Source organism: Hyla sarda, chromosome 9 (assembly GCF_029499605.1).
Source record: "Hyla sarda isolate aHylSar1 chromosome 9, aHylSar1.hap1, whole genome shotgun sequence".
In the NCBI taxonomy this organism is placed as follows: Eukaryota; Metazoa; Chordata; class Amphibia; order Anura; family Hylidae; genus Hyla; species Hyla sarda.
Window position 1 is genome coordinate 87,781,886 of NC_079197.1, and position 27,424 is coordinate 87,809,309.

Here is a 27,424-nt window from a genome sequence, read left to right on the forward strand (position 1 = left end):
GAAAGTGATTCTGAGATTGTCTTTATCGTGACAAATTGTACTTAATGTTAGTGGTCGATTTTTGGTCAATAAATTCAGCATTTTTGTGTGAAAAACTTAGTGAAAAATTCTGTTGTATTTTCGTTTTTTCCTCCTTACCTTTACAAAATTATATGATGGCTTATTTTTTGCGCCATCAATTCTACTTTGTAATTACGTCATTTTGTAACTTTTGGGGGCTCCAGTTTCTACACAGTACATTTTTCGGTAAAAATGACATCATATCTTTATTCCGTTGGTCCATACGATTAAAATGATACCCTACTTATATAGGTTTGATTTTGTTGTACTTCTGGAAAAAAATCATAACTACATGCAGGAAAATTTATACGTTTAAAATTGTCATCTTCTGACCCCTATAACTTTATATTTCCGCGTATGGTGCGGTATGAGGGCTAACTTTTTGCACCATGATCTGAAGTTTTGTATTGATAGGACTTATTGATGGCTTTTTATTCATTTTTTCATGATATATAAAGTGACCAAAAATACACTATTTTGTACTTTGCATTTTTTTTGAGTGTACGCCATTGACCGTGCGGTTTAATTAGCAATATATTTTTATAACTCAGACATTTCCGCACGAGGCGATACCACATATGTTTATTTTTATTTACCCTTTTTATTTTTTTATAAATGGGAAAAGGGGGGTGATTCAAACTTTTATTAGGGAAGGGGTTAAATGATCTTGATTCACTTTTTTTTTTTTTGCAATGTTATAGCCGTCATAACACTGCACACCCTGATCTTTTACATTGATCAATGGTTTCTCATAGGAAACCATTGATCAATGATTCTGCCGCTTTACTGCTCATGTCTGGATCTCAGGCACTGAGCAGTCATTCGGCGATCGGACACCAGGAGGCAAGGTAAGGGACCCTCCTGCTGTCTTACAGCTGTTCGGGATGCCGCGATTTTGCTGCGGACAGCCCCCTGAGCTAACCGGCAACAATTTACTTTCACTTTAGACGCGGCGTTCAACTTTAACCTCGGGTCCTGGTTGTTGTTAGTGGCCGGACCCGACCCGCTATGACTGGAGCGGGCTCAGGACGTACATTTACGTCATGGGTCCTTAAGAGGTTAAAGAGTACCTGTCATCAAAAAAACTTTTTAGATTTTGTTAATGTATTTTAAACAACAAAATACGCGAGTAGATGACCGCCTTGTAGTATAGTTGAAAATCAGGGACTCCTGCCCCCCCCTCTCCCTACTCCTGATAAAAATCTGGTGACGCATACCCGGCCCTCCAGAAGACCAAATTAATCGAGTCACCATAGTCCGAAGACGGGAGAAAAAGGAGACAGGAATCCTAAAGGGTAACGTCTGCATGAGATATAGTAGACGCGGTAACACGTTCATCTTGATAGCTGCCAGGAGGACAGATCTCGTTCTAGGGATCGCAACAGGGGGAGATAGTTGTGGTCAAATAGAGAGGACAAGTCAGGACCCAATTGTATTCCCAGGTATGAAATAGTAGTGCGTTGTACTTTAAAGGGAAAATGGGAGGAAATGGCGGCAAAGGTGTCGGGAGAGATAGTAATATTGAGGAGTTCGGACTTATGAGAATTAACTTTGAAATGGCTCAGGGCGCCATACTCTTCGAATTCGGATATGACAGGGATAGAAACATGAGCAGAGGATACATATAAGAGAAAATCACCAGCAAAAAGAGATAACTTATATGTGGACGAACCTAAGGCCAGTCCTTTGATAGAATCATTCTGTCTCGGTGCCACCGCCAAATACTCCATAGCTGTAACATAGAGAAGTGGCGATAAAGGGCAACCTTGTCTGGTGCCGTTCCGAACATCGAATGGAGCAGACAAGGTACCATTAACTTTCACCTGGGCACTCGCACCCCCATACAGTGCCATTACATATCTATGTAATCTCGGACCCATGCTTTTGTCAATGCTAGGTCTAGGAAGTCCCACCCCACTCTATCAAAGGCCTTCTCGGCATCTATAGATAGAAAGCACACAGGCCCTTCGATTTGGCGGCAGCAATGAGCGAGAACGATTTCAGGGTGTTATCCCTAGCCTCCCGTCCTTTAACAAAACCCACTTGGTCCGTATGAATAATAGAGGGCAACAATTGGCCTAATCTCAGGGCCAGAATCTTGGAGTATAATTTAAAATCTAGATTAAGGAGTGAGAGAAGTCTAGAATGACAGCAGCTAGAGGGATCTTTATTAGGTTTTGGTAACACTGTGATATGTGCAGCCAGAGCCTGGGGAGGGAAGCGAGCACCACGTACAATAGTTAAAAGAGCGAAGCAGAGGTGGTGCCACCATGGACGCGAACAATTTATAGAATCGAGCCGTGAATCAATCTGGTCCAGGACTCTTGCCATTCTTAAAGCTTTGAATGCGTCGGTCACATCCCCAAGTTCTAGCGGCCGCTCAAGATGCTCCCATAAAGAGGGGGGTAACATGGGGAGACTATGGCGGGTCACGTAAAACTGAATTTTATCACGAAAGAAAGAAGTCGGGAGATCCGAATATCTGCCTTTTATGCTGTACAGGGATTGATAAGATCCGAACTCCTCAATAATCTGTTGCGTGGTATGTAATTTACCCGAGGTAGGGGATGTCAGTGACATAATGTAAGGTGTGAACAAACGTGGATGCAAAGCTCTAGACAGCCATTGGGTGGGCGCCGAAGTACAATCGGAGGCATGGATGTCAAGAAAGTCGGATATCACTCGTCTGACCTCCTGGACACAGAACGTCCTTAAGTAGATGATCATTCAGCCTCCAGGAATAAGCTCTGGGTGCACCCGGGGAGAGTTGTATGCTGACAAGGACAGGGGCATGTTCTGACCAAACAATCTGGGCAATAGAGGCCCGGTGTGAGAGGGAAAGAAGGGAGTGACTAATGAATACCATGTCTAAGCGACTATCGGGGACATTTCTCATCGTTGCTTTGGTAAGAAAGTTCTGTAGTCATTTTTTTCTTGCTTTTTTTTGCTTATGTATGACATATTTATCATACTATCACAGGGGGTTGATAAATTTGGCTTAAATGAGCAAAAACCAAGAAATCACTTTTAAATACCATTTTTTTTTTTTTTTTTTAGCATACATAAGCAAAAAACAAATAATGACTACAGAACACCACTTTGCAGCTTTGAAAAAAAATGGACTACTTCAACGACCAGCGTTTTTCTTTGCTTGATGTTAATAAAATGGTTAACGAGGGCTTGTGGGGGGAGTGATTTTTGTAATAAAAACCTGTTTTTTTGTTTTGTTTTTTTTTACTTACTGGACAGGCTTAGTAGTGGAAGCTGTCTTATAGACGAAGTCCATTACTAAGCCGGGCTTAGCGTTAGCCACAAAAACAGCTAGCACTAACCCCCAATTATTACCCCCCGGTATCCAACACCACAGGGGTGCCGGGAAGAGCCGGTACCAACAGGCCGGAGCGTCAAAAATGGCGCTTCTGGGCCTAGGCGGTAACAGGCTGGCGTTATTTAGGCTGGGGAGGGCCAGTAACAATGGTCCTCGCCCATCCTGGTAACGTCAGGCTGTTACTGTTTGGTTGGTATTTGGCTGAGAATTATTTATTTAAAAAAAACGCATAGGGTCCCCCCTATTTTTATTCTCAGCCAAATACCAACCAAACAGTAACAGCCTGGCGTTACCAGGGTGGGCGAGGACCATTGTTACTGGCCCTCCCCAGCCTAAATAACGCCAGCCTGTTGCCGCCTAGGCCCAGGAGCGCCATTTTTGACGCTCCGGGCCTGTTGGTACCGGCTCTTCCCGGCACCCCTGTGGCCGTTGGGTACCGGGGTAATAATTGGGGGTTAGCGCTAGCGGTTTTTGTGGCTAACGCTAAGCCCAGCTTAGTAATGGACTCAGTCTATAAGACAGCTTCCACTACTAAGCCTGTCAAGTAAAGTAAGGAAAAAAACGCAACCGGTTTAAAATTTTTTTTATTACAAAACACTCCCCCACAAGCCCTCGTTAACCATTTTATTAAAATCAAACAAAGAAAAACGCTGGTCATCGAAGTAGTCCACCGAATCCGAAGGAGTCCACAGGATACACGGATCTGAAATGAGAAGAAAAAACAAAAAATGGGTTAGTACATTTATTATCACCTGCTCGCACATCTCCCGCCCCGCACGACTAAATCTCCCAGCATGCCCTTACAGTAAGGACATGCTGGGAGTTGTAGATGTGTGGGCAAGTGACAAGCTTGTCCCCTGCCCCCAGCTGCAGGACTACTTGTAGTCCTGCAGCTGGGGGCAGGAGACAAGCTTGTCATTCGCCTGCACTGCACAACTACAACTCCAAGCATGTCCTTACAGTAAGGGCATGCTTGGAGTTGTAGTCCTGCAAAGGGAGCCCGGGCACACACACACACACAGTGACACACACTGCGGAGGGCAGAGGCCGGAAACAGTGAGTGCAGGTGAAGGCCGGGGGGGGGGGGGGGTGTATGCTGATGGACCCCATAGCCCCCCCCCCCCCCCCCCCCCCCCTGGCCAATCACAGTACCCAGCGGGAAATGGGAAATGATAGCAGGGGATTTAGAAGTCTGCGGCGCCGGTATATGTTATAAGGAGCCCAGGCTGACATTACAGTGCAGCCGCCCGGGCTCCTCATACGGCCTCCCCGCTACTTTCTAATAATGATGGGGTCACTGATATACATCCCCCCCCCTTGTCTCCCGCCCGTGCCGCTCAGCTCCTGCTGTACAAGACTACAACTCCCAGCATGTCCTCACTCTAAGGGCATGCTGGGACTTGTAGTCTTGCAACAGTTAGCAGACAGATGGGAGTTGTGTGGCGCTGGCAGGTGAGAGGGGTGGGATGTAAATCACTGCAGTGTCCCTTTAGCGAAGTAAGGGTAGCGGGGAGAAAGTATGTCGGAGCCCGGGCGGCAGTAGCTTTTCCTGCTCCATGTTGGAGCTGGAGTAAATTTAGTCAATTTTTAAGGCAGTTGTGACTTTTTATTGCGCAGCTGCCACTGTCGCAGTTAATAAATACCTGACTAAAGCAAATCCATTTTGAAAAATTAACTACATAAGCAAGTTTGAATTTTCTTGCTTTTCTTGTTCTTCACGCAAATTGTCACACGAAAACACACGTAGTCGCAGTTGCGACAATTTTGCGACAATTATAGTAAAGAAAACCTGACTAAACCCCTTGATAAATGTCCCCCTATATGATGTGGGTGAAAAAAAGATGAAATCCCTGACCCCCAGATGAGTTGTGCGCCACACGTCTACCATCCGGCGATCAACGAGCCCCCTTCTCAGTCTAAGCAATGCTGCAAACGATAAAGAGGACTTACCGGTTGAAGTATCTACAAGAGGGTCCCAGACCCAGTTGAAGTCTCCACCCAGAATTATCTGTGAGGAACCTGCAAAGTCGTCCAGAAGTCGAAGGACCTTATTGGCAAAAGAAACTTGTCCCTGGTTTGGAAAATAAACAGATGCAATAGTGAACAAGTGGGAGGAATGTGAAAATTGCAAAAATACATAACGACCCAGAGGGTCACAGGATGATTTCAGGATAGAGGGTTGAAATGATCGATGAAAAGCTATAGACACCCCTTTGGATTTGGAATCGGGAGACATAGAGTGATACCAGACCGGATATAGCCGATCATTGATTACCGGGAGTTCTGTGGATTTAAATTGAGTCTCCTGAAAGAGAGCGATTAAAACCTTTTGCTTATGGAGGTATCTAGATATTTGGCGTCCTTTTTTTTTTTTTTTTTTTTTCAGGGACATTTAGACCTTTCACATTGAAGGAGCATAAAGACAATGGGGGATATTTATCAAAGGATTTAGACTGTTTTTTCCTGTCTAAATTTGTCGCACAGAAAGTCGCAGTCTAAATATGTGCGACTTTTCTGCGACTTTTGCTGTAGAGGATTTTTAGAACATGAATCATGCAAGTCAATTTTAGCCAAAAATGCATTGGAAAATGCATTGGTGCTGAATTTATCAAGTGCGACTTTTGTGCGACAAGTTGCATCTGCCCAAAATACGCTAAAATGTCAGACCATGTGGGAGCAGGTCTAAATGCAGTTTAAGCTGTAGACCCTGAAGTCTGAGCACAGAATTTATCAAGGGCTGTGAGACCTTTAATAAATTAGGAGCACAATAGACAGGAGACTACCACATACGCTGGTCTATAAGCATACCCAGAATAGACTAGATTAGTAAATGTCCCCCAATGTATCCATAACGACCTAGTATGGTTCGTGGAAGGGGAAAAGGGAGGAGAGGGCAAGACTGGGAGGGACAGAAGGGGGAGGGAAGGAAGGGAAGGAGAAGAAGGGAGACGAACAGACAAAAGAAACAGAAGAGAAAAAACAAGCTCAGGAACTGAGAAGGCAAGAAACGTAACAAAATTGGATCACGATGCCTCTAGTAGACATCGACATGCATGCTACCAACAGAGCAGCATTTGGCGGTATCCCACCCACCGCCCTTGGCAGGCTAGGGCAATGCCAGCCCATCACAACTAATGGCATAGGACAATCTAGGACCAAAGTGCAACTTATGAAATATAAACACCCCAACTACCCACCACACCCCCAAACCTGCTCAATAACACAATAATCTCCCCGAAGGGAGAGGTAATAACCCATACATGAGCACTTATATAGCAAATATGCACAGTATACCCCGGCTTGAAAAGAAGGACTCCAGCAAAAAAGAACAAAAGCAATGTCCACAGTTCCATGCAGGCGTGACAATTCCTGTGGAAAATCAACACAAAGAACAGAATAAGCACGCCAAGAATGAGCGCTACTGCGTTAATGGCGTAGCAAGGAAGAAGTCGCAGAGTCAAGTAGCGGGGGGTCTCTGCGATGATCTATTGCATGACTTCTGCTTTGGGGGCACCATCGCCCACTTTTCACGAGACGGTGGATCAATAGGGCACAAAACAGACGGCCAATCCGGAATGGAAACCATAGGCAGCTCCAAAACTGTGAGGAACTTTGGCAAGTCCCCGAGATGACAAAAAGTGGCAGTCTTGCCCTGGTAGCGTACATTCAATTGAAACGGAAACCCCCATCTATATGGGATCTCCCTCTCACGGAGCATAATCAAGATGGGTTTCAGAGCTCTGCGTAGTTGCAATGTGCGTCTTGCTAAATCCGGCAGGAGAGTAATAGTAGCACCGTCTAGATCAATGGGGCCATGTGAGCGCATTGCGGCCATAATCCGGTCTTTTTCTTTATAAAAATGCATATGACATCCCGAGGGGGTGCGTTGTCAGGTGGCTTAGCTCCCAGCGAACGATGGATACGATCGTGTTCAATAGAGGGGGGATCCTCCATACCCAGAAGCATGCCAAAGATCCTTTGAGCTGTACTGTCCAGTTCAGGAGGTAAGACAGTTTCAGGTATGCCCCGTAGCCTGATATTATTTCGCCTGTGGCGATTTTCAATGTCCCCTTGCATGTATATGAGGTCAGTGATCTTGGTAGCATGGTCCTGCAAGACCTGTTGATGATGATCTATGCGGTCACTGAACGCCTCCTGCCGTTTCTCTATAGCTTCCATATGCTGGTCCAGCTGCCGCATGTCCCCCTTAAGAGAATCCATCTCCCTTTTATAACTGGCCTCCAGTCTATGCACACAATTATCAAGTCCCTCTTTGTGGGTAAAGCTTTCAGGTAAGACCTAATGTCCCACTCACCCTCCTCGTCCGATACATCAGAGCGGGAGGCACGGGAAGGTGTAGGAGAGGGAGGACCCGCGCGCACAGCTGAGCGCTGCGAAGATGTCGTACTTGCCACCGCCACCATCTTGGGCCCGAGGAACCTCTTCCCGCCGACCTCTGGCTGCCGAAAAAATGGGTAATGGAGCCTCTGTCCGATGGTGTGAGGGTAGGCTGCTTCTTCCCCCTCCTATTAGGCATCAGGGGAGCCAAAAATCAGCGTCGCTGCAGTCCACTAAGTGCTTGTAAAGCGGGCCGAGGAGCGGAGAAGTGTGTCCTCACGCCGCCATGAGCAAGCCACGCCCCCTCCAGTAGGGTATCATTTTAATCGTATGGACCTACAGAATAAAGAGGTGTCATTTTTTCCAAAAAATTTACTGTGTACAAAAGGAAGTCCCCAAAATTTACAAAATGGCGTTTTTTTTCTTCAATTTTGTCTCTCAATTAATTTTTTTTCCGTTTCGCCGTAGATTTTTGGGTAAAATGTCTGGTGTCATTACAAAGTAGAATTGGTGGTGCAAAAAATAAGCCATCATATGGATTTTTAGGTGCAAAATTGAAAGAGTTATGATTTTCTAAAGGTAAGGAGGAAAAAACAAAAATGCAAAAACGGAAATACCCCGCGTCCTTAAGGGGTTAAGGCACGAAGAAAATGGACGTGTATATATACGTCCATCTGCAGGATTTTTAAAAGGTCTCCAAAAAAATAAAACAATTGATTTAATTGGTTGCTGTGGGCAACTGCACCACTTTTACCTCTGCACAGGCTTTTATAAATCTCCCTCATCGTTCTTCACTGTAGTTAATTTTGGTATCACACTACCTCCCCATTATGTATGTCTTAAAGGGGTACTCCGGTGGAAAACTTTTTTTATTTATTTAAATTTTTTTTCAACTGGTGCCAGAAAGTTGCAGTACTTTTTAGCAGCTGTATTCTACAGAGAAAATTTTCTTTTTTGAATTTCTTTTTTGTGTTGTCCACAGTGCTCTCTGCTGCAACAAACCCAGAAATAATGTACAAATGGAAGCACACCTAAGATATTCAATTAACGCAAAATATAACAGTCTTTATTAGGAACACATGATTGACATAGCAAAAAAAAAAAACACAATAATGACAGACACAAAGGAAATGTATTTAAAACCACTTAAAAAGGCCCATATCGGGCCACACCACACAGATGAGACATGGTATATGTCTCATCCGGACCAGGGCTAAAGAAATATGACTCTCCTATCACAAATAGAGTGATTGCAGTACCTATATCACACAAGCACATAATAAAGTGACATATGCAAAATACGTAAAATGAACCTATATACAGAGGTGTCACAGTGAACATCAGAGATGACAAGGAATCTCTAGAAATAAATTGCCAAGCAGTCAATAAATGTAAACAAATGAACTAGAGATGCCAGCAAAGGATGCCTAAATAAGGTCAGATAGGAGGCAAGGCCTGCACAAGGTGGGAGCAAATATCACCCATACGCCCAGGTCCGAAGAACCTCCTCGCGTTCCGTCACTAAGTGACTTCCTCAGGAGTGTGTTAATTAAAAATTTTTTTTCAACTGGTGCCAGAAAGTTAAACAGATTTGTAAATTACGTCTATTAAAACACCTTTACCCTTCCAGTACTTTTTAGCAGCTGTATGCTACAGAGAAAATTTTTTCTTTTTTGAATTTCTTTTTTGTGTTGCCCACAGTGCTCTCTGCTGACACCTGATGCCCGGATCAGGGACAGTCCAGAGCAGGAGTAAACCCTCATAGCTAATAAGTACTGGAAGGATAAAGATTTTTTTAATGGAATTAATTTTCAAATCTGTTTTAACTTTCTGGCACCAGTTCATTTAAAAAAAAAAAAAAAAAAAAAAGTTTTTCACCAGAGTACCCCTTAAAGACCTTTTCTTACCCAAACCCCCATTAAACAGCTCCCAACTAACCAGCTTTCAGTATGGGCTGTTTTATATGGACTAACTGCAGTTACACCTGGATATTAGCTTGTGGGTGGAGAAGAGCTGTAAAGAGCTGTATTTTTTTTTATACATTTAATCATAATAAATGTTCTAGTTTATGTTTAATGAACCCATTTTTAATATACAGGAAACCTTTAATTGCCACAGTTGAAAAGCAACTTCTTGGTGAACACTTAACTACAACTCTCCAGAAAGGTACAGTCTTTGTTGTCGGCCACCACATTGCATTCTGGTCATTACTTTTTTGTATAGAATAGTTTCCTGTGCTCTTCTATGTCCTCTTGCAGAAATGAACAAACAGTGCATGTATAAATTGTAAAGATTATCCATTCTATAATGTAAAATAAACACATTTGTGTTTATTTTACATTATATTTTATGGTAAAATGAAGGGTGTATTTAAGAAGTGCAATTGATCCTGCACATAACAAGCCCTCATATGGCTCTGTAGATGGAAAAATAAGATCTATGGCTCTTGGTAGATGAGACTTTACAAACATGGTGAAAACCTGCTGACAGGAAAAGGGGTTAAAAACCTAACCAGTTTAGTTTTTCATTACTTTTTCTTCATTGCCTTTTATTAGCCATACATTTTTCCATCTACAGATCCCCTACAATACCCATATGAAGGGATATTTTTTGTGGGGCCACTTGCATGTTGTAATGACACCTTACACCATTCAAATTTCCATAAAACAAGCTATGTTTAGCTGCATTTAGATGTTTGTAAAATGCGTTTTGATGTATACAAAATACAAACATGTTTTTATGCTGTTTGCCATGCTGTAAAACTGACATTATCATGTGCTTAAAATATCCCTATTATAATATATATGTTGTGTTTTTTTTGGTCTATGTGGCTGTGAGGGCCAATTTTTACAGTGTCTAATAGGAAAAAAGAAGAGAGGTGCGCTCCTAGTGAAATACTGTGATTGCTGGAGTTATGTGTGCCAAGTAATGCACCTTACCATAGGATGTTGTGCTGAGAGTACAACACCTTAGGGTGCGTTCCCACGGAGTAATTCAAGAGGAATTTACTCGAGTAATTACTCTTGAATTCTCCGCTACAAACTAATGCACATCTCCTCGGCCCATTGACTTTAATGTTATTTCTGCTGTCCTGTTCACACTGCGGAAATTCTGCTAGCAGAATTCCGGCGCTGAATTCCGTTCCGCTTGAAGAAAGAACATGTTCATTCTTCAAGCGGAATCCGCTAGCAGAAATCAATTGAAGTCAATGGTAAAAAAAAAAATTTCGCGCGGAATTTGCGGGCAATTCGCGTGCAATTTGCGCGGAAATGGCCGAAAAACCCTTAACTTCTTTCTCCCCCATGTCCGCGTGCAATTCCGCATGAATTTCCCGCGGGGAAAAAAAAATTTCTGCCCGTAAATTTTTCAGCGTGAATTACTCTTCATTTACTCCATGTGAACGCACCCTTAGTAGACGTGTAGACTCGCTTGGAGTATATAACCAGAGGGTGGCAAACTCGGCATCCTTGACCATGACTTCCAGGTCCGGTATGATGAGTAGGAATGAAGTGGAAAAAGTAGGACTTCCCAGATGGCGCCTGTAGATGCGGAACAAAGTGTTCCAGATGTTTGTCCACAAATGCTCCTTGCAATTTCCCTCCAGAAGTTTAGTGCACACCTGTCCTTATCTCCAGCAGGACAGGTGTGCACTAAACTTATGGAGGGAAATTGCAAGGAGCGTTTGTGGTCAAACATATGCAACGTTTTGTTCCGTATCTATAGTTCCCAACAGACTCCATCCGGGAAGTCCTATTTTTTTTCCACTTCATTCCTACCCAATTTTTACAGTGTGATCTGAAGTTTTTATTGCTCTCATTTTGGATTAGATGTTACTTTATAATCGCTTTATATAAATTTTTTTTCTGATATATGAAGTCACCAAATATCACCAATTCTACCATTTAGTGTGTGTGTATGTATATAATTATATATTATATATAATATATATTTAATTACACACACACAGTCATGGCCGTAAATGTTGGCTCCCCTGAAATTTTTCTAGAACATGAAGGATTTCTCACAGAAAAGGATTGCAGTAACACATTTTGCTATACACGTGTTTATTCCCTTTGTGTGTATTGGAACTAAACCAAACAAGGGAGGAAATAAAGCAAAATTGGACATAATGTCACACCAAACTCTAAGCATGGACAGCAGAAAGAGGAGAAGAGAACTGTCTGAGGGCTTGAGAACCAAAATTATTGAAAAACATCAACAATTTCAAGGTTACATCTCCAGAGATCTAGATTTGCCTTTCTCCAGAGTGCGCAACATTATCAAGAAGTTTGCAACCTATGGCACTGTAGCTAATCTCCCTGGGCGTGGACGGAAGATAAAAATCGATGATGAAAGGTGTCAACGCAGGATAGTCCGGATGGTGGATAAGCAGCCCCAAACAAGTTTAAAAGATATTCAAGCTGTCCTGCAGGCTCAGGAAGAAACACTATAACAGGAGACTCGGGAGGACCCCACTGCTGACAGACATAAAAAACAAGACTACATTTTGCCAAAATGAACTTGAGTAAGCCAAAATCCTTCTGGGAAAATGTCTTGTGGACAGATGAGACCAAGATAGAGCTTTTTGGTAAAGCACATCATTCTACTGTTTACCAAAAAATGGAATGAGGCCTACAAAGAAAAGAACACAGTACCTACAGTGAAATATGGTGGAGGTTCAATGATGATTTGGGGTTGTTTTGCTGCCTCTGATGCTGGGTGCCTTGAATGTGTGCAAGGCATAATGAAATCTGAGGATTACCAACAGATTTTGGGTCGCACTGTACAGCCCAGTGTCAGAAAGCTGGGTTTGTGTCCAAGATCTTGGGTCTTATAGCAGGACAATGATCCCAAACATACGTCAAATAGCACCCAGAAATGGATGGCAACAAAACCCTGGAGAGTTCTGAAGTGGCCTGTAATAAGTCCGATCTAAATCCCATTGAACACCTGCGGAGAGATCTTAAAATTGCTTTTGGGAAAAGCTGCCCTTCCAATAAGAGAGACCTGGAGCAGTTTGCAAAGGAAGAGTGGTCCAACATTCCGGCTGAGAGGTGTAAGAAGCTTATTGATGGTTATAGGAAGTGACTGATTTCAGTTATTTTTCCAAATGGTGTGCATCCAAATATGAAGTTAAGGGTGCCAATAATTTGCTGTGACATTATGTCCAATTTGCTTTTTTTCCCTCCCTTTTTTGGTTTAGTTCCAATACACACAAAGTGAGTAAACATGTGTATAGCAAAACATGTGTTACTGCAATCCTTTTCTGTGAGAAATACTTCATTTTCATTTTCAGGGGTGCCAACATTTACGGCCATGACTGTAAAAAAAAAAAAAAATTTTCTTTTCTTTGTTTAAGCTGTTTGTCATGCAGGACCAATTATATTATGCTGTTTATCATGCTATCGTGCAGAACATTATATTTTAATAGTTTGGACAGTTCTTCACGTGAGGATGCCAAATATAGAGGCCTAGTACAAGTTTCATGGAGCCGCCGGGTATAGAGTGGGCACGACTCCCGAGCCCCTTCTCTAGCTTCTTAACCCTGTGACATAACAGTACAAACTATACTTTTTCTCCAACACATAGAGGATTGGTCTCAGCACCTTCCCTTACTTTGCATGGAACCTAAATGAATGAACACCTGATCCACACAGTCCCTGGAAACCAGAATATTCAACCTTTTCAGTGCTACCATGCCGAGCATCAAGAGCAGATAATATCAAGCGAAAAGAAGATAGCGGAGCACTCACCAGGTCAGTAAATGGCTTCTTTATTGATCATCTCGATCAGTCGGGATACATGCATGGGAGGATGGAATGGACGCGGGGGTACAGAGAGTGGCAACGGACCGTTTACGTGCCGATGCACTTAGTCAGGCATCCATTCCATCCTCCCCTGCATGTATCCCGACTGATCTAGATGATCAATAAAGAAGCCATTTACTGACCTGGTAAGTTCTCCACTATCTTCTTTAAGCTCGATACTATACTTTTTCTCCCTTGATATAGGCTTTTGGTGTGAGTCACACTGATGACAATGGTTCTTACCGTTTTAGAATACATGCCTTCATTCAGACATTATTCCCGGATTTCACTATATGCTAATGAAGGAGTTTAGTGCACGTGAGGCATGCCCAGGCCCTGGGTGCACAGTGACATCTGCCTTGAATCTTCATAGGTAATGCCTCCTCACTTACAGAATGTAGCTCCACTCGGCATCTAGACCTCCTTTCTCCACTGTGAAATCTCTTGCGAGCAGATAGATTCCACTTTCTCATGTAGAGCTCCACTCTGCAGCGGAGAAGGTGTTTACTATCTGTGCATCTTGCAACTGCAGATTCATGGAACATCCCTGCTAATTAAATTGCAGACCGCCCAGATCTTTAAAGTTGAGCAATCCCAAATTTGTCACTTTTGGATGAGATTTAGCCAGGGTAATATTAACACTTCTCTGGTTAACATCTCATATTTTGCTGTCAAATGAGGTGAACAGATTTACTCTTGTGTTCCAAATAAAGGTTTGAATCACCTTCTGGATGAAAACAGAATCCAAGACCTCTCCTTGCTTTATCAGTTGTTTAGCAGAGTCCGAGGTGGAGTGCAGGTTCTTCTGCAGCACTGGATTGAGTACATAAAGGTAGAAGCTTGAGTCTAAAATGTCTCGCATATAATGATAAAACATGTAAGAGTTGAATGTTTAATGTTAAACATTTTTCAGGCATTTGGAAGCACCATAGTGATAAATCCAGAAAAAGATAGAACTATGGTACAAGAACTGCTGGACTTCAAAGACAAAGTTGACCACGTAATCGATGTGTGTTTTATGAAGAATGAGAAGTTTGTCAATGCCATGAAAGAAGCATTTGAAACTTTTATCAACAAGAGACCAAACAAGCCAGCAGAACTTATTGGTACAAATTTATTATGGTGTAAAGTACATTTCATAACCAAACGGCTTAAGATGTAGGCTGCTAACATACAACATGTTTTATACAATTGGGGAGAATATTTTGCAATATAGTCTTGTCATCTTAGCCCATTTCACTGATAGAAATCTCTTTGTATTGTCTCTTCCATTAAAAACTAGCACCCCAATAGTATGTTGAAGACAGGATTTCTCAGAGTATTTAACCAGTACTATTAGGAGCAGGACAATACCTGTCATTTACAGCCACTCGCCTGCTCTCATGGTGGAGACAAGATTATCACCATCCTTTAGATCCACATATACCATGGAAAATGTTGATTGCAGCATAGGGAAGATTTCTGAAACTGTTTAAAAAATAAAAAATAAAAAGTGAAAGATATGTATGTGCCTTGTTGTGACTTAATTGTCCCTATAAGGAATAGAGTGCGACCACTGCTCCACTAATTATCTACGGTGCTGCTGAATGTAGATTATACCGTTGGTGCGCTCCATTCATTCCAGGGACTATTAAGTCTGCACGGGTCTAGCTTCTATGGGACTCCCCCTTCAATATGTAACAGTGTGCCGAATCATGGCTTATCATAAAAAAAAAAAAAAAAAAAAAATATTCATATATAATTTTTTTTTCCAATTCAGCAAAATATGTGGATTCTAAATTACGAACTGGAAACAAAGAAGCAACAGATGAGGAGTTGGAGAAAATGCTGGATAAGATTATGATCATCTTTAGGTTTATTTACGGTATGTTATGAAAAAACTGCCATAAAAGTACTTTAGAAACCTTACACAAATGTTTGTGAGGTTTGTTTTACTGCTTATTTTATAGCATCCTTACTCAGTTTTCTCTAGCACTTCATCGGTGGACACAGGACCATGGGTACATGCTGCTTGCCGCTAGGAGGCTGACACTAGGCAAAAAAAACGAAAGCAAGTCTGCTCCTCCCAGCAGGATATACACGCCTCCTGGCTCTGAGCTACTCAGTTTTAGCTTAGTGTCAGCAGGAGGCAGAGACAGGTCTGGAGCTCTCCAGACCTGGTCTTCTTTAGGTTATTTTTTTTTCCCCTAGTTTCAGTGTCTAGTTAGAAATTTTTCTCCTTTTTTTTAAGTTTTTTTTCTAGCGTGGGGCGACAGCATGGCGCTGCCTGATCCCTCACCTGTGAGCCAGGGGAACGGTGCATTGCTGGATGGGCAGTTAACCCCTCCTCGCCACCAACCAGTGTCGGGTGGTGTACCCTGGGTCCCGGTCCCCTGTTTGCCAGCTGGGACTGGCTTAAGGCAGGTGGCCCTAGCTGGTCGAAGATTTCAGGGGTGAGTATGGTGTCGGAATTGGCCACCCTTTCCTGGTGCTTCATCAAGACAAAGGTGGTCCTTCAGCCTGTGCCCTCTTTTCAGCTCCAAATCGTGTCTTCATTTCACTTGAACGAAGAGATTGTTACCTTCCTTCTGCCCGTCCCCTTCTCATCCACGAGAGCGCTGGCTTCACAAGCTGGATTTGGTTTGAGCAATTCGGACCGATTTGTCAGTCACTTCCTTGTTTCGGTGGTGTGACTCCCTGTTTGTGCTTCCTGAGGGATGGCGCAAGGGGCTTCCGGCTTCCAAGGCCACTATCTCCCGGTGGATACGCTCTGCCATTTCAGAGGCGTATCGTTGCAATGTTCAGGTGCCCCCTTTTCATGTGATGGCTCACTCCACCCGCGCAGTGAGTGCATCTTGGGCGGTCACCCATGGGGCTTTGCAGGTTTTCAAGGCGGCGACTTGGTCGTCTCTGCATACCTTTGCTAAGTTTTACCGTGTTCATACTGTTGCATACTCAGTCGCAGGCCTTGGCCGCAGGGGAGTTCTGTTCTTGCTGGGATGTTAGTCTATCCCTCCCCAGTGACTGCTTTAGGACGTGTCGCCCAATGAAGCGCTCGAGAAAAGTAGATTTTTGGACTTGCCGTAAAATCTTTCTCTGTGCTTCTATTGGGGGGGGGGGGGGCACAGCATCCACCCATTGGTTTGTTTGTGGCCAGCTGGTTTCCGCTGCTTTAGTGTGGGGATGTTTTTTTTGGGGGGTTGGTTCCCAGTTGTCTCGGTTTTCGTTCAGACTGTTCCTTTCTTGGTCTGTTCTCCTTCTGCTGTAGGACTAAACAGAGTTGCTCAGAGCCAGGAGACAGGTATATCCTGCTAGGAGGAGCCGGCTTTCTTTTGATTTTTGCCTAGTGTCTGCCTCCTAGCGGCAAGCAGCATATACCCATGGTCCTGTGTCCCCCAATAGAAGCTCAAAGAAAGAGATTTTACGCTATGTTAAAAAAACTTCTTTTTACGCACAATGTTGATATATCTCAATGCCTGAGTCTGATATTATGTTGTCAGTCATTCCTTGAGACTTTGTACCCATCTGTCTTATTCATTGTGCCGACTGTCTGTTTCCGTTTAAAAAAGTAAAAAAAAAAAAAAAAAAGATATGATAAAAAAAAACAACCTTACACAAGACCCAGGCACCAATACAGATGTTGGTAAGGAAATAAGGGTTAACCCCTTAAGGACCACAGGTTTTTTCATTTTTGCACTTTCGTATTTTCCTCCTCACCTTCTAAAAATCATTACTTAAAAATTTCCATCTACAGACCCATGTGAGGGCTTGTTTTTTGCGCCACCAATTTTCCTTTGTAATGATATCAATAATTGTACCACAAAATCTACGGTGAAGCCAGAAAAAATTTATGGGGCTAAATTGAAAAAAAAAAAATAAATGAATTATCTCGATCACTTCAATTGGGCGACACAGGAACCATGGGTATATGCTGCTTGCCACTACTCCTTAGACACTAGGCAAAAAACAAAAGGAAGTCTGCTCCTCTTGGCAGGATATACCTGCCCCCTGACTCTGAGCTAATCAGTTTTAGCTTAGTGTCAGTATGAGGCAGGCACAGGTCTGGAGCTCTCAGACCTGGTCTTCTAACTTTTGTTTTTTTATCTAGTTTCTATGTTTAGTTAGGTTTTCTTTTCTTTATTTTCTCTAGGTTGGGGCGACAGGAGCATGGCACTACCTGATCCCTGGTCTACGAGCTAGGGGCACGGTGCATAGAATATGGGCTTTTAACCACGCCTTGCCATCAGCCAGCGCCTGGGGGTGTACCCTGGGTCCATGTCCCCAGCTTGCCCACTATGGTAGCCTGGTGTTCAGCTTGTCCAAGACTAATCGGGTGAGTATATTCCATGTGGGCGAGTATGTACACCCCCCCCCCCCCTCCCAAACTGTCCCTCTGTCAGTTTCTGTGAGGTATGGGCTGTCTTCTATTTCTATTCTCTGGGGTTGGGGGGGTCTCTTTTTGAGCACAGGCTCCCCTCTCATACATTCTGGCACTGGGCGGCAGCACTGTTCTTACTGGCAGCTTCTCTCCCCCGTCCCCGGAGCAGCCCTTGCAGCTGTCAAACAGCTCCGATGTGGCTTCCTTTGCGACTGTGGCATGGCAGGGAAGACTCTGCGTAAGGGACCGCTGACTGCTTCCGTTGCGTCCCCGGCGGTCTCCTCTCTAAGCACACACTGCCGGCATCCTCTGGAGCGGTACTCCCAAACAGTATACCGGAGGGGGCCTTGGCCGGGGGGTGGCATATAAATTTAGCCCGCGGCCTTGGCCTGCTCCTCAGTTTAGCTCCGCTTACTTTTCGTCAGCGCCCGGAGCTCGTGCGCTCCACCTCCCTCTCTCCCCCAGCTTATGATCGGGCAGCGCGGGCTTGGGATCGGAGCTTCAGCCTCTCAGGTCCTGCACGTGCTGCAGGGGTTGTGTTTCTCCTCCCCCTTCCTGTCTCTCTCTCCTATGGCCGGTCAGCTCTGTCTCTCTCTGCCTCTCTGTGTCTCCTTCTCTCTGGTCCGCTGCATAAGCTGGACGTGGTTCCGGACATTCGGACTTACTGTTTTGGTCACCTTTTCTTTCCGGGGTTGGGACTCACTGTTTGTGCTTTCCTAAGTGCTGCACAAGGGGCTCCAGGCCTCTAAGGCAGATTCGGTCTGCCATCTGGGACGCTTATCACTGTAAGGGGCAGGTTCCCCCATTCCGGGTAACGGCTCACTCCACTTGCGCAGTGGGGGCATCCTGGGTGGTCAGCCACAGGGTTTCAGCTATGCAAGTTTGCAAGGCTAACTGCCTTGGTCATCCTTGCACACCTTCTCTAAGTTCTATCGTGTTCATACCTTCGCGTCTGCTGATGCTGACGTCCTGCTTTAGGACGTCCCATGGTTCCTGTGTCCCCCAATTGAAGCGATTGAGAAGTTGATTTTTATTTTTTTTCATACTAACTGTAAAATCTTTCTTGGAGTTTCTATTGGGGGACACAGCACCCACCCATTGGTTTTGGTTGTTTGGTGGCCAGCCAGGTCCGGCCGCCTGTTCGTGGGAGTTTTTGGTCGGTTCTCTTTATCTGGGTTTTGTTCGGACGGTTTTCTCTTTTGGTCGGTTTCTCCTTCTTCTTTGGGACTAAACTGATTATCTGAGTCAGGGGGCAGGTATATCCTGACAGGAGGACTTTTTCTTATGTTTTTAGCTTAGTGTCAGCTTCCTAGTGGCAAGCATTATATACCCATGGTTCTTATGTCCCCCCAATAGAAGCTCAGAGAAAGAGATTTTACAGTAAGTATAAAAAATAAAAAAAAATAAAAAAATAAAAAAACTACTTTTTTGGCACTCTTGGGTGCTTTTGTTTCTATGCAGTGCGTTTTTCTGTAAATCTGTAAAAATTAAACCTCATCTTTATTCTGTAGATCCATACGATTAAAATGATACCCAACTTATAGGTCTGATTTTGCTTTACTTCTGTTAAAAAATTATAACTTTATGCACGAGAATTAGTAGGTTTAAAATTTCCAATTCTGACGCCTATAACTTTTATTTTTTCCATATATGGGGTGGTTGGTATGAGGGCTCATTTTTTGCGCCATGATCTGAAGTTTTCATCGGTACCATTTTTTTTTGATGGGACTTTTTGATCGGTTATTATAAAATAAAATAAAAATTTTTTTTTTTGCAGTTTAATGCTATATTTTTATAGTTCGGACATTAACACGCAGCGATACCACATGTTAATTTTTATGTTTTTTAATATTTATGTTATATGGAATTTGGGAAAAAGGGGATGTTTTAAACTTTTAATAAGGAAGGGGATAATGAATGTGTTTTTTATTTTTTTTAAAGCTTTTATTAAACTTTTGATTTTTACACTTTATTAGTCCCCTTGGGGTACTTTTAGGAGGAATCATTAGATTCCTCATACAGATCAATGTAGTTCCATAGAACCACAATGATCTGTGTGCTCTGCACACAATTGATAAAGCCTGGTCCTGCCAGGCTTTATCAATCTCGGAGCCATGGACGGCGGAGGAAGAGAGGTAAGCCCTCCGGCTACCTCAGCAGCCTGCGCCATACACCGTTAATGGCACAAGGACGTGTATACACGTTCTTGGTCGTTAATCAGTTAAATAAAATAATTGCTGTCAAGCTTTTTGAGCTACTGTTCACAACTTTTTACAAATCTTGCTAGGGTCTGCTAGTCCATAATGATGCATTACAGCCAGGTTGTGCTTGGTCACTGCTATTGTTCATTCAGACACATTGTAGCGAAAGCCAAGAGAAAATAAAGTTAGAAGTGTTATTTCTATATATATCTATATATCTATATATCTATCTATATATCTATCTATATATCTATCTATCTATCTATCTATCTATCTATCTATATATATATATATATATATATATATATATATATATATATATATATAATAATCTATCTCTCTCTCTCAATGTGTATGTATGTGCCACAAAAACTTCCAAACGGCTAAAGATATTAACATGAAACTTGGCACACATGTTTCTTATATGTCAACAACAAACATAGGATAGGTGATTTAACCCTTACTCACCCCCATTTGCCAGGGGTGGGGTTTATGTTTAAAGTCCCATACAACTCAATGGGAAATATATGTTACTGCATAACTTCCAAACGGCTAGAGATATTTCGATAATACTTGGTCACATGTTACTTATATGTCCACTTAAAATATAGTATAGTTAATTTAACCCTTAACTACCCCCATTTGTGAGGGTTGGGGTTTTTGTTTAAAGTCCCATGAAAATCAATGGGAAATGTATGTTCTCATATAACTTCTGTACGGCTGGAGATATTTCAATACCTGGTACACATATTACAGGTCAGGATGGGAGGTCGGGATCAGGGATCGACCGATATCGTTTTTTAGGGCCGATACCGATAATCGGTGGAGGTTAGGGCCGATAGCCGATAACTTATACCGATATTCCGGCATAAGTTATCTGCTATTTATCCCCCCGCGACACCGCTGCAGATCATTGATTTAAAGTGGGCGCTTTAAATCAATGCACTTCAGTGGCTTTTGCAGTACCATAGGCCGCCGCCGCCACCCGCTTCTCTCCCCCTGCCTGTCAGGGGGTCCTGAGACCTATCTCTGCCACTGCTCCCCCCCCCCCCCCCCCCCCCCGCTGCACCACGACCGCCGCCGTGACCACCCCCCCCCCCCCCCCGCCCCTGACTGCACCCGCAACCACCCTCACTTACTGGACTTTGTACATGCCTGTGCAAGGAAATAAAATTTTCTCATGAAGTATATTAGAAAGGTTAACATACATACATACACACACACACACACACACACACACACACACACACACGTACAACATATATAAAAAGTTTTTGAATCTGACTGTGCCCATTTAAGCAATTGCTTATTCTAGGAATAGGTGGGATCTCGGCACCCAGACCCTGAACGATCAAAGCCTTTTTGACATGTCAACACTTATTATTTATTATTATATTTATTTTATGTTTAACCGTAACACTTTGACTTTTGCAATGTTTTTTGTCCTCTAAGAGCCACAAAACTTTTTTTTTTTTCCCCCCATATACAGAACTATGTGAGGGCCTATTATTTGCGGGACCAATTGTGCTTTGAAATGTCGTCTTTTTTTTTTTTCCTTTAAAATGTACGGTGAAACAAAAAACATTTTGTGAGACTAAATTGGAGCAACTTTGGGGGAGGGGGGTAGGGGGTGTTTTTACACAGTAAAACTTAGTGAAACTTGCTGCCTTTGTTTTGCAGGTCTGTCTGATTACAATAACAATGTTTACATTGCTTTTTTTTCTTACTACCTTTTAAAAAAAAGTAAAACTTTTCTTTTTACAGAATATCCTTAAAATGACCCTATACTAACTTTTTTCTGCCTACAGAGCTGTAAGAGTGCTCTTTCTTGTGCTGTGATCTCATAAATATTTTAAAAGATCAAACCATTCAGCAGGCTATGATAACAAATAACATTTTGTATATTGAAATAATGGGAAATGGGAGTGTTTGGAAAGGCCTTTATAGAAGTCCTAATTAGATTGTGTATAGTGGCCAATGCTATTGCATAGCATTAAACTGTCAGATTGGTGCTCTGCTAGTAGAGGCTCTATTAGCAGATCACTAGGGCCAGCACAAAGGCATTCTGAAGGCCTTTGGCTCCCAGTGAAACATAGCAGCACTCTGCATCCTCTTAAATGCCGCATTTAATTGGGTAATGGCCAATATCCGTTTGATCGCTAATGTTGGTCTTTATCTGTGGGCGCTGGCTGCTGATGGCAGCCATCACTCACCTTCGATGAAGCAAGCTAAGCTCGTGAGCATGCGTTATAGTATAATAGCAAAAGCATGCAAATAAACAAGACCTGAAAAGTGATACTTACATATTCTGGTAACTTCAACAGGAAAAGATGTCTTTGAGGCCTTCTACAAAAAGGACTTGGCCAAGAGGCTCTTGGTGGGGAAAAGTGCTTCTGTGGATGCTGAAAAGTCTATGCTTTCCAAGCTCAAACATGGTAAGATTACAGTCTGCTCAGTGAACTTTTGCACTCTAGTTGGAAGTAAACATGATTTCCTTTATTCAGTATTTTCTTTAAGATCATCTGCCAGGGACCAAATAAGTAATTAAAATATGTAAAATGAGAACATTCAGTATATTGTCAACTGGTACAGGAGCAGTAGTAAGATCCAGCAATGCAGCTGGCACATGTCTGTCCTAATACAAGGAAAACACATGGTACCGTTTGATATCTCTCTATATCTTGAAGTGCTGAGGACTGGAACGTCTCCTCACTATCGTACTCTCCCCCCTCCCCAATTCTTGTAGCTGCTTGATATTCAGCTGGAAGTTGAGCCCTGTGTGCAAAACTCACATACGCACGTTTGGAGGGGGAAGGAGGCGGTGTTGAAACCTTCAGTACTTCAAGGGTTTAGGAGCAGAGATTTGCATGGGAGAATAAAAGCATTGTTTTTTGTTATGGAAGCACAGACAGAAATATGAAAGGTACCATGTGTTTCCTTGCCCTAACAGTGTTAGCAGTTTGGAACGGGAATTGCAGCTGACTGATTCCCTTTATTTATTGCCACTTGTTAGAACTGGTTAGCTCCGCATCTAGTTTGTGGGCTTGGCTAGATGCTGAGCTTTGCAGAGGCGGAGAGGAGAAGCTTTTTATTATATTTTAAATACGTAAAATTCTTTAAAATTATTTTTTTTTCCTTGTATGGTTGATACCTCCTCCCCCCCTCCTCTCTGTTTCTTACCTCTGGCCAGATGGGAGGGGCAGCGCATTCCCTGGTTGTCCATCCATCCTATGTGCCCCCAGCAGCCCATTTAGTGAAGAGAGGACCAGCACACATCATTTTCCACTTCCTGCATCTTCTCTCTGTAACTATTTTGAGTCTGGCCTTTAGCACAGAGCCTGAAAACTGGGGACTCGCGCTACCTGCAGGAAGCAGAAGATCCTGTGTGCTGGAACAGGCTGCCAAGGACCAGAGTTGTGTATATATACAGTGATAATCTCTATCTGTATATAAACTTTAGAAATTGGCTCACCAACTAATCGACCAACCGATTATCTGATTATGAAAATGGTTGACAACTATTTTAATAATAGATTAGTTGCTGAATAATCTATTAGTTATTTCAGCCTTACTCAAGATCACAACAGGTCTTGGGAGTGAGACCTGGTGTGATCAACAACTTTTGACAGTAATTATTTCAGCAAGCCATAGTTTTATTCATTGCTTTTTTAATATTCCTATGTTTTTTGTTTGTTTTCTCCAGAATGTGGAGCTGCTTTTACTAGCAAACTTGAAGGAATGTTTAAAGACATGGAGTTGTCTAAAGACATAATGGTTCACTTTAAACAGGTACAGAAAGCCACCTAACCCATAGTGTAAAAGCTATTTTGCTAGAATTGTCATGATCATGTGCATAAACTTATTTTGTTGCTCTGCTTTTTGCAAACTTTTTCTTTTTTTTTTCCTTTTTAATTCAATGTCATTTTTTCAGTATATGCAGAATCAGAATGTACCGGGTAACATGGAGTTAACTGTGAATATCTTAACAATGGGTTACTGGCCAACCTACGTGCCTATGGAAGTTCACCTACCTCCTGAGGTATGTGCATCTCCTATGGTTCTATGTTTAATTTACTGCATGGATCTAGAAGAGAACCTACAAAGTATTAACAATTATATTAAAGTTTAACCCCTTAAGGACCAGGCCATTTTTTGCACATCTGACCACTGTCACTTTAAACATTAATAACTCTGGAATGCTTTTACTTATTCTGATTTTGAGATTGTTTTTTTTCGTGACATATTCTACTTTAACATAGTGGTAAAATTTTATGGTAACTTGCATCCTTTCTTGGTGAAAAATTCCCAAATTTGATGAAAAAAATAGAAAACTTTGCATTTTTTCTAACTTTGATGCTCTCTGCTTGTAAGGAAAATGGATATTCAAAAATTTTTTTATTTTTTGGTTCACATATACAATATGTCCACTTTATGTTTGCATCATAAAATTGACGTGTTTTTACTTTTGGAAGACATCAGAGGGCTTCAAAGTTCAGCAGCAATTTTCCAAATTTTCACAAAATGTTCAAACTCAATATTTTTCAGGGACCAGTTCAGTTTTGAAGTGGATTTGAATGGTCTTCATATTAGAAATGCCCCATAAATGACCCCCATTATAAAAACTTCACCCCCCAAAGTATTCAAAATGACATTCAGTAAGTGTGTTATCCCTTCAGGTGTTTCACAGGAATAGCAGCAAAGTGAAGGAGAAAATTCAAAATCTTCATTTTTTACACTCGCATGTTCTTGTAGACCCAATTTTTGAATTTTTGCAAGGGGTAAATATAGAAATTTTTTACTTATATTTGTAGCCCAATTTCTCTCGAGTAAGCACATACCTCATGTGTCTATGTAAAGGGTTCGGCGGGCGCAGTAGAGGGCTCAGAAGCGAAGGAGCGACAAGGGGATTTTGGAGAGAACATTTTTCTGAAATGGTTTTTGGGGGGCATGTCACCTTTAGGAAGCCCAAGGGCGCCAAAACAGCAAAAGAAAACACTTGGCATACCATTTTGCACACTAGACCTCTTGAGGAACGTAACAAGGAATTAAGTGAGCCCTAATACCCCACAGGTGTTTCATGACTCTTGCAAATGTAAAAAAAAAATTTGACCTAAAATGCTTGTTTTTCCAAAAATGTTACATTTTTAAAAAAGGTTAAAGCAGAAAATACCCCCCCAGAATTTGAAGCCCAATTTCTCCCGATTCAGAAAACACCCCATATGGGGGTGAAAAGTGCTCTGCTGTCGCACTACAGGTCTCAGGAGTAGTCACATTTGGCTTTTTGGAAGCAAATTTTGCTCTGGGGGCATGCCGCATTTAGGAAGCCCCTATGGTGCCAGGACAGCAAAAAAAAAAAACACATGGCATTACATTTTGGAATCTAGACCCCTCTGGGAACGTAACAGTGTTACAGTGAGTACTTACACCTCACAGGTTTTTTGAACAGTGGGACGTAAAAGTGAAAAATTAGATTTTTTTGCACTATATTGATAGTGCTACCCCAAATGTTTCATTTTCACATTGGGTAATAGGGCAAAAGGCCCCCAAAATTTGTAGAACAATTTTGTCTGAGAAAAAAAAAATACCCCATATGTGGATGTAAATTGCTATGTGGACGCACTGCAATGCTCAGAATGGAAGGAGTGAAAATTTTGTTAAAATTGAAGTTGGGGGTCATGTGCATTTATAAAACCTCCAACAGCCAAAAAAAAAATTAACGTAACAAGGGGTACAGTGGGAAATAACACCTCTCAGGTTTTTTGAAAAGTGGGCCATAAATTGAAAAATTAGATTTTTTTTACACTAAAATGCTGGGGTTACCCAATTTTTTATATTTTCACATGGGGTAATATGAGCAATTGGGTTACAAATTTTGGAGGGATTTTTCCCCGGACTATAAAAATACATCCACATATGGGGTAACGTGCTGGATGGGCGCACAACAAGGCTTAGAAGTCAGAGGTCAGTTTGTATTTGAGGCCTATGGCATATCAGTAGCTGACGGTTACATACATTCCGAGGAAAATGCAAAAATGAAACACCCACATGTGGCACCATTACAGAAAGTACCCACCCTGAGGAATGGGTATAGGGGTAAAGAGGACATTTTGAACGCACAGGTGTTTCCTAAATTTATTTTCCAGGAATGGATGAAGGGTAGCTTTTTGAAAATTGCAATTTTCAACCTTCATCTTTCTGGGAACAACTAACATGTGACTCCGAATTGTCGCCTGGAAATACGACAGAGCTCAGTGAGAACTCTTCGCATTTGAGGCCGATGTTTGTTACGGACCTAACAATTACATGCATTCAGAGGAAAATACAAGAAAGGAACACCCACATGTGAACCTATTACAAACTACACCCCCTAGGGAAGGTGTATAGGGTGAAGTGGAGATTTGGAACAGACGGTGTTCCCTTCATTTATTTTACAGGAATGGATGAAGTGTACTATGGGGGGGGAAGAAAATTGCAAATTTAGTACTGATATGCCAATTATTTTCCCAGAATGATGACCCAGAGTACAGCCAAAAGTAAAAATGATGCCTGCCCCAAACCCTATACTCTGAATCATCATTCTGGGAAGGGGATGTGTGGGGGCGTCCCTATTCTGTTACCTCAAATGCGCAACCCGCTCAGGTGGAGAGAGAGCGTTGCGCATTTGAGGCAACTGCAAACCTCCAATGCTGTTGACTCTGTGTCCCATGACCCATTTTTTAGGAGGAAGAAGAAAAAAAAGACTATTGGGGTATTGGGGGGAAAAAGGTTTAGGGTTTTTTTTTTGGGGGGGGGGGGGGGGTTGATTTAAAATTTGGAAGTCAATGTATCCTGGACTGGTACATTGGAGCCGAATTCTGGGGAATGAAAATAAGGGCAAAGGATGGAAAATTTAGTACTCCATGTAAGTGTGATACTCCCTGAAGCAGCCTATGCAGAGGCCCGGATTATCTGGGCAAGTGTCACACGGAATGGTGGTGTCCCTCCGTCTCCCCTTCTTGTGACACACTCTACATTTCTTCTGGGTTCATCCCGACCTTCTAGTGTTGGGGAGCACACCAGGAAAGTGTTGGCCCGGGACGATCCGGGGACCTAAAGTTCCAGAGGTGCTCTGACCCGCTCCTTGGCAGTCACCAAAGATGAGGGCCTTTAGAACTACCTCTTGGAACTCCAGGTATGTCCCTGTGTTGCCAGCGTTCTGGTACAGTATAAAAGAGTTGTACATGGCAACCTGTACCATGTAGACCGCAACCTTTTTATACCATACACGTGTTTTCCGCATGGCATTATATGGTTTCAGGACTTGATCAGAAAGATCAACTCCCCCCATATACCG

General features: G+C 42.6%; 1 protein-coding gene across 2 annotated transcripts in view; it reads left to right on the forward strand.

The window, feature by feature from the left end:
* LOC130291357 (cullin-4B-like) overlaps positions 1–27,424 on the forward strand; it is an 85,952-nt gene that overhangs the window by 44,356 nt on the left and 14,172 nt on the right. Inside the window, exons 10-16 of one of the 2 annotated variants that reach the window (XM_056540032.1) lie at positions 9,825–9,892; positions 14,247–14,365; positions 14,447–14,639; positions 15,293–15,397; positions 22,416–22,526; positions 23,795–23,880; positions 24,023–24,130. In XM_056540032.1, the coding sequence (XP_056396007.1) occupies positions 9,825–9,892; positions 14,247–14,365; positions 14,447–14,639; positions 15,293–15,397; positions 22,416–22,526; positions 23,795–23,880; positions 24,023–24,130 (790 nt within the window). The remainder of the gene's footprint in view (positions 1–9,824; positions 9,893–14,246; positions 14,366–14,446; positions 14,640–15,292; positions 15,398–22,415; positions 22,527–23,794; positions 23,881–24,022; positions 24,131–27,424) is intronic. The other variant, XM_056540033.1, reaches the window with a different exon arrangement.